This window comes from Aptenodytes forsteri, unplaced genomic scaffold (assembly GCF_000699145.1).
Source record: "Aptenodytes forsteri isolate BGI_AS27 unplaced genomic scaffold, ASM69914v1 Scaffold237, whole genome shotgun sequence".
In the NCBI taxonomy this organism is placed as follows: domain Eukaryota; kingdom Metazoa; phylum Chordata; class Aves; order Sphenisciformes; family Spheniscidae; genus Aptenodytes; species Aptenodytes forsteri.
The window spans coordinates 2,477,516-2,485,753 of record NW_008794451.1 but is presented as its reverse complement, the minus strand read 5'-3'; the positions used below and the strand labels follow the sequence as shown (position 1 = coordinate 2,485,753).

The 8,238-nt window shown below is 35.6% G+C and overlaps 1 protein-coding gene across 1 annotated transcript; it reads left to right on the top strand.

Moving 5' to 3' along the window:
• The first annotated feature begins 733 nt into the window (after positions 1-733).
• On the top strand, positions 734-7,498 carry LOC103908161 (retinol dehydrogenase 8-like). Its single transcript, XM_019474907.1, is given in 7 exon segments — positions 734-830; positions 1,932-2,093; positions 3,061-3,240; positions 4,364-4,457; positions 6,157-6,340; positions 7,264-7,410; positions 7,412-7,498. Coding segments are annotated over 7 exon segments (951 nt in total).
• Positions 7,499-8,238: the final 740 nt, after the last annotated feature.

Sequence of the window (8,238 nt, the reverse complement as noted above, 5' to 3'; positions counted from 1 at the left end):
AAAGGGATTTCAGTGTTAGCAAGGATGTAGTGAAGCTGGTCTGTTCAACAACTTCCTGGCTGTTCTTCACTGCCGGCATACTTGCTTACTTTCTCTGTTCTTCGTTGGGAACAGTGCCAAAAAGAAATGTGAAGAATTTAGACAAACAACTTGGCTCTTTCCAAATCCGCATCCCATTTTTCAATTTACTTTTTCTGTAAAGCCTATTAGGACTCTTATAATAGTAAGGCATCAGGGAAGAGATCCATTTGTCATTCTGTTGCAAAAGAATGAGGAGGGTGCTGTAAGTGTAGGAAGCCTGAACACCTTTAGCAGACGGATCCTATTTGGGTGCAGTTTACTTTCCGTAGACATGAGTGGAGGACTTGTCACTACAGACTGATTGCAATTGTGGCAAGGCTTTTCCAGCTAGTAGTACGCAAACTGCTTATTCCGCTATTAAAAAAGTCCATGTAGCTTACAAATGTCTAATTTTAAAGATCAATCAAGTTTGGTATTAAATATAGTCCATGTTGGTAATGCAGATTGTAAGCTCATGCAGGAGCATTTGCTTCTGTTTTTGTCTAGTTGGAGATTATCCCTTAATCATGCAGGGTCCAGGTGTGTATTTTCAGATTTGTTGACTCAGGAAAGCTGGAGATAGTATTAAAGGCCAATGACATTATACTGTAGCTACATTTAGGTTGTTGCTCCTCTGAACAAGAGCTCTTGCTTGAACCACACAGTGCAAAGAATGGCAAGAAGAAATGTCCTCATTACAGGTTGCTCCTCAGGAATTGGACTGGCCTTAGCTGTAAAAATGGCAAACGATGAGCAGAAAAGATTTAAAGGTAAAAATGTATCTGTTATTTATCTTTATAAAAAGATCTTCAAGGCAGTATTTTTTTTTCCCCCCTCTGTGATTTAACAGGTGATTGTATTCAGTTTGGTGACTTCTTTCTTATTAGTTTTCCCCCTCCTACTATCATGAAAATACAATACAGTGAAAATATACTGCTGTAAGCAGATGATATTTCTGTACCTGTATTGAAGCTGAACAGCTATTTGAACTGAATAGTTTACAAAAAAACCCCCAGACAATAGTATAAAAACATGTCTGCAGCATGCTACCTTGCATATACATTCACCGTTGCAGTGAGCTTTGTTTCTGGCTACTAAAATCTTTGTTGAATGAAACGTACATGCCTGTTTGAGGACCAAAGAAATCAATTTAGGAAAACAGTTCTTAAATTTGCACTTTTTTCCTTAAAGCATGTTTCATTATTCCAACCCTGTGTAGGCATAAGAGGGTGGAACAAAGGGGCTGGGATTTGTCTTTCTGCTGCAAAATGGGATATTTGCTATGACTGAAAATGGATGGCAAGGCAAATACAGCAATCTGTGGTAATTCAGTTTCTCACACTTACTCTCACAGTATTTTACTGCTAACTGACTGCATGCAGATTCATAGTTTTCTGGGTAATTAGGCCACAATAATGATAAAACTAATTTCTATTTTGACAGAAGAAGCATCTGTCTTCCACTTTTTAATAAAATTATGGTTGTTCTGCTAAACATGTTGACGGTGATTTAAAAAACAAAAAAAGGCTATCTGGAATCCAAAATTAGGTTTTAGGTACCTAAAAATGATTCAGTGGCATAACTTGATACCCATTATTTAAAGTTTTGGTGATCATATTATCTTCATGTTCTTCATTGTGCATAGCGGTTTAATTCTCCTCTTGAATTTCTTGAAGATTTCAGAACCAGACTCTGGGAAATCAGTGACAATAGATGTTGAAAATAAATTATTTCTATTTTAAGTTTTTATCTGGGTTCTGTCACTGATATTTAAGATACAGATGTAAAAGCAATGTTCTTTAATACTTCTCAGTAAGACTGCCACAGAAAAGGTTTTATTTCTGATAACTGTGGCTTCTGGTGTGTTGCAGTGTATGCCACAATGCGGAATCTGGCCAAGAAGGAGCCACTCGAGGAAGCTGCAGGTCGCAGGCTGGGCAAAACCCTCGAAATTAAACAACTGGATATCTGTGATGAACAATCTATTAAAACTTGTGTGAATAGTATCCCTGACAGAAGGATTGATGTCCTAGGCAAGTACACACTGTGTATGCTATGAACGGATACCAGTTTTCTATTTAACATCTTCTCAGATACCCTGGAGAAGTTTAATTAGTGTATTTGTTAAATGATCAAAGTAATAATAATCACATAGTGTATTCTGTTCAAGATTCTTAAGGCTTCATGCAGATATGAGTGGATTAAATCTCACCATGCTTCTATGAAGTAGGGAAGCTTATTTTCCCTGTTTACAAAGGAGAAACTTGATCACAGAGAAGTGTCTTGGATAAGATGATACGGTTTTTAGTAAATGTGAGAAGAGAACTTTTGCCTAAATTGACATCTTCATGAACAAGAATTTCTGCCCTATCGATGAAGCATAGCCCTACTTACAATGAAGGCAACAGCCCTCTGTAGTAAGAAAGCAACAGCATTTGGGAACTAGCAAGTAGAAGAACAAATGCAAAGAAAGTAAGGATACTTTGATTTTGTATTGAGAATTGTAATTGTACTTCACAAATCTTTCAATGAGAAGTGTATTCATACTGTTGTGCTAAAAAAAAAAAATATCGTAGTAAGATGGAAATTGCTTTACACTATCAACTATTAAATCTTCTCTAACAGAAAACTATGGACCTGCCTTTACTTTGATTAATTATTGAAGCACAGAAACAAATATAGATCATTCTTGGTTCATTTTTCTGTAATCTCTTTATAATTTAAAGAAAAAGGACTAATCAGAAATAAATTAGTTAAAATGCAAAATATCGCATAATTTAAATTGGATTAAAAGCATAATTAAAAATAAAAAATACAGAAGTGTCAAGTGTATTTGCAAAGCTTTAGTGACAGAATAACATCTTTTAATCCTTTCTTTAAGAATTATTTAAGGATCATTTAATCCTTAATCCTCATTTTACTTTCAAATGCTTTCCAGTAAAGATTACAAGTTAATGTTTACGGACGTTACTGCTCGCTGTTGTCTTCCATTTTGTGCAGTTAGTAATGCTGGAATGGGGCTCATTGGACCTATTGAATGTCAGACCATAGATGAAATGAAAACTGTGATGGATACCAACTTCCTTGGACCGGTTTGACTCCCGAAGGAGATTTTGCCTGACACGAAGAGGAGAAAGAGCAGGCATATAGTTATAATAAGCAGTGTTATGGGAATACAAGGCAAAGTTGTTTTTTTTGTTTGTTGTTCGTTTGAACTAAGAGTTCAGTATTCGAAATCTAAAGCTTACCTCTTTTTATCTGAAAACAAAACAAAACAAAAAAACCCGTAGGAGCTAGCATATCTAACTATTGTGCTCTGTAATGCTGAAGTTCAACTATAAAAAGCGCAGCACAGACCTGATGTTTTTTATACATCTAGGCAGTATGTTACTACACAGTTACTCTCAAAACAATTTAACAACAAAACCTGCACAGTGAATTTTTTTTTTAGAGTTTTAACTCAAAGTGATTACTTTTACTTATTTTTGAAAATTTTATTATTTTATTTTTGTTATCTGGAAAAGAGGGTTTAGTAGCATTGCTTTTCGCTTTCCTATTGCAAAAGATTATGGGGACAGACAAACATGCTTTCTACACTCTGCACAAAATAATGGAATAAAATCCAATCGTGTCCTGGACAACTGTACCACCTCTTTGTAAAGTTTCTCCTCTCCTAAAACTCTCACAGAGTCTAATTTTAGCCACGGATAATGGCGCTCCTACTTATGTGTTCCACCCGGTCTAACTGTATTTGATTCAGTTGTTACAACAGTGGCATTGATCTTACCTGGATTATTCTGGTGAGCGAGGGTGCTAAGTCAAACTGCGAGAGTTGTTATTGTTTAATACAATACTTACCATCCACCTAAATGGATTGACGGAGTGCTTTTTCTAAATCACTCTGATGTAAGCTGGATCTCTTGCGTAATCCTATCTCCTGCACTGCACTGAGCTTCTCTGTTGATCTATAGCCTATTAAAGCCTTGCTGATAAATGATGCAGATGGTATTGTATGTTATGGACGCTTTCATACCTTAGACTACAAAATATTTAATATCATCCAAAGAGATCACAGCATCAGCTAGGAGGAGGAAAAGCATTAGTCAAGCATTCTTTCCTAGAATAAGCAATTTTGAGAACGTATGCAAAAAATCAGCATTTAGATTCAGTATACACAAGGATTTTTCTAATGCTTTCCCAGCAAGACTGTAGAAATTTTGGGAAAAGAGAAGAGTTTTTTAAACTAAACTATTAGTATGTTGAATACAATCACATTCTCAGGATGTTTTGTTTATACCATCAGGTATCTTATTTAATGATGTTTATGCTGCATCTAAGTTTGCTGTGGAAGGATTCTGTGAAAGTTTAGCTATACAAGCACTCAAGTTCAAACTGCAGTATTGATCCACTGGTGTAAATTGTATTTTAGATAGTTTTAAATATATTCAGAGCTAGCAAACAAATTTTTAAAGCTTGCTGCTATCTAGGAGAAACAGATTGAGGAACCTATGGAAATTGTACATCACAAAAGGCATAGAAATGTCCACATTCTTCACACTATGTAAGCAAATAAAAAGGTCTAGATGCTAAAATAAACATGTTCTCTTGATCAGTTAAAGGCTGTTTAGCTTTGGATAAAATACAGTTTATGTAACACTTCTGAAAACAGATCCTTGCATACAATATCATAGGAATAAAATTACAGTATCAACCTGTAATATTTTCCTTTAGAAAGGATAACAGACTTCTTCGGCAATTCACAGATAAAAAAAGTTCAAGGGCTTATCATAGAGAGAGAGCAAGTGGAAATCCATCAGAATGGAACACAGGGCGAGATACCTATAATGACAGGAGGTGGGAGGAAATTGAGAAGAATGTGGTGTACTATTTCTTAATGTTTAAGACAGTATTTAAGAGAATGGTCCTGTTCATCGTCTGTGGGACTTCGGGGTTTGATTTGTCACATGTATATTCACATTCATGTAATTCTGCTGCTATTCTGTGTGTAGTCCAACAATTGTTAAATATCCATTGCATCTCTGTGTGCCTAAGCATTTAGCCCTTGTGCTGTGGGAGAAGAGACGGCTACTGTCATGGGATTTCAGAGACAAGGCAGCATCCAAACGGTGGTTTTGCATACTTTTAAAATAAATATATTGTAAATGATACACAGGCTATACCAGAATTGATAATAAGATTTCAAGAGTGTAAGATACAGCAAAAAGAAGGTTAAAAAAAAGAAAGAAGAATAGGAAAAGTCCAAGGTCCAGTGTGAAGAGTGATGCAAGAGAAAGGGCTTTAATTCCAGCGGCAGCTGGAATTCTGCTATCAAGGTCAATAGCTTGATTTAGTTGTAAAGAAGAGCCTGACCAGAACTCAAGTCTAGGAAGAGGTCCTATCCCAAAGAGTGTCTAGGTGAACATTGTGGCTGGGAGTAATTACTGACTGAGAAAGAACTGCCGGGAAAGAACTGGCCAGTAACTGTATTTCAGTGATTTGCTATAATATACTACTGAGCAAAATAAATTTTTCCAGATTTGGCAGCAAAATTCTCTATATTGTATTTCATTATAATATTGTGGAGGGATCTTGAGTTATGTAACACTGCCAGCTCGACGAAGAAAATCCATGTTTGTGCAATTCCCCCCTCTCTTTCAGCTACTTCTGGTATTATCATGGGGAAGCTATAATAAAGAAATCTATGTAGGATTTTGTCCAGAAAGTAATGAATTTTGTTATGATCCTCTAATTATTTTTCTTAATAATTAATATAATACAAGTTTTTGTGGATAAATCCTCCTTTGGTTCCACAGCTGTGAGCCAGCAGGTAACGACTGCACTCACTTCTGCCATGAATTAAGGTACAGCACTTCCCTGAAATTAAAGCTAAGCAGATTTCTACTGCTACGTGTGGATGGGTAGGAGCATGAGAGCAATGATGTGGTATGGATTGCCTTTTCAGAATGAACTGTTTAATATTGCTTGCTAACGTGTACTCACAGCGCGACTCTTCAATATTCTTTTTTGAGAAGGGTAGAGAGGTGTATTTCCCACGGAGGCTAGTCAATAACCAGTATATCTTTGCTTTTTGAACAGGTTAAGTTTGATTGAACCAGGCCCAGTGGTTACAGAGTTTGAAAGAAAAGTGTTTGAAGATGGAATGAAAATGGATCTTTCAGCTGCAGATGAGGAAACAGCTGAGATGTTTACTAATATTTACCTTAAAAATTACAAACAAATTTTCAAGAGCCTGGGACAAAGTGCTGAAGATGTTGCAGAGGTAACTCATCAACAATTCTGCACCTTCTTTTTCCTCAGATTTTTTTTTTCTTTGTAATTTACAAATGCGCTGGTTGGTTGGTGGGGTTTTTTGGTAGAAGCACTAGATTTAATTAAATTTAATTTACACAATTTAAAATTATTTTTAAAAACTCAAGAGAATCTCGAGAGTTTTAAACAAAACCCTTCAGAATATTAGAAGAGTTTATTTTGAAGTATCGAAGACAACTATGAATTGTAATTTAAATACCACTGACGTATTAGATGCACTTATACATCACCTGGTGAAGTCTGAACATTCTGCATTGTTACCACACATCTACACAGGGTTTCCACCGTTGTTTAAAGCCGCTCTCCCCTCCATCTCACTAATAATTCCTCTGCTAATGTGACGTTCACTTAGCTATCCCAAACCACCAAGGCACAGTAGAAGATACATGGACATAGCTTCTGGTGCTTGGGGCTTCCTGCAGGAAGACAAGTTTAGGCAAGCTGTGGAAGGGGACGATGATTTCGGGTACTTACTGCTAAGGAATAGTTTCAGTGTCAACCAAAGATTCCCAGATCTTGCTGCAAAGTGCACTGTTCCGATCCTTTCCCAGGGAACTGTAAAAGAAAGGATCTACCTATTATGGGCATATAGGCATAATTTTGGAGGAGTATTCAGGATACTTGGGTGTGAGGTGCTATCACTGTGGTATACATAAACAGAAATAGGACTAAGAATAAATAAGAAGTACTTCTTATGGCCTTAAAAATATTTTAAGAGAAAATTCTAATGAAATTCTAATAAAACTACATAAAGGTTTTACATAATTCTAGCACTTCATTCTTCTACTTTTCCTCTGTTTAACTGAAAACTAGGTTTTTACTTTATTGTTTTGGTAAAGGTTCTTTAACAATTCTGTTTCTCATTCTTGACAGCATACAGTGAAGATAATTCTTGCAGAAAATCCACCTTTTCGCCATCAGACCAACACCTTGTGTACTCCGATGACAACCCTGAAATATGCAGATCCAAATGGAGATCTACCCATTGATATATTCTACAAAATGGTTTTTCATCATGACAAAAATCTTCAATGCGAGTCTTAATTTTATCAAATTGCTAAGGTGGAGAAGTAGAAAGAGCTTTGACCTGGGAAAACCCTCACAGTAAGTATGAGATGATGTAGTGCAAATTGGAATTACTTGTTGTAGCTACTGATAACGCAGTGTGTTGTTATTCAAACGCCTTTGCTCTGTAATTGTGAAAAGGCATTCAAGATGTTTATTTGAGCTTAGCAAAGATATTCAGCTCAATGCGTTTATCTTCAGCTTTACAGTTTACAGTTTAAATTAAAATCCTCTAACTATAGGTTTATTCTGTTTAGTGTTTGCTTTTTACAGATATCTGTTTTCATGGGAACATGAACATTGACTGGTACTTGCATATTCAAATTAACCCGATCCCCTTCACTTATTAGAATATAATACATACTGAGATGTGCACTGTATGTAAATAATTTAGATTCTTAATATGATAAAAATATTTTATCTTTTTACTTATTAGAATATAATAGAATTAGTATAGTAATCCCTCAATCACAAGAGTATTCTCATTTTCAGAAATCAGGTCTATTTACCAGTAACATAAGAGAAAGTCTTATCAATCTTAAAATGTTAAATCTTAGAATATTTATTATTCGTGTATACATAATATTCTGAATGCTTCCTTTATACGCGGTGGTTACTGGCATATTACACATAGTGGACAATAAAACGTTTTTTAAAACCATCTCAAAATAAAATATCTTCTTACTGTCTGGGTACTATTTTTTGCAAAAATAACAAAATATTATTATAGAATAGTTTGGGTTGGACAGGACCTCTAAAGGTCATCTAGTCTAACCCCCCTGC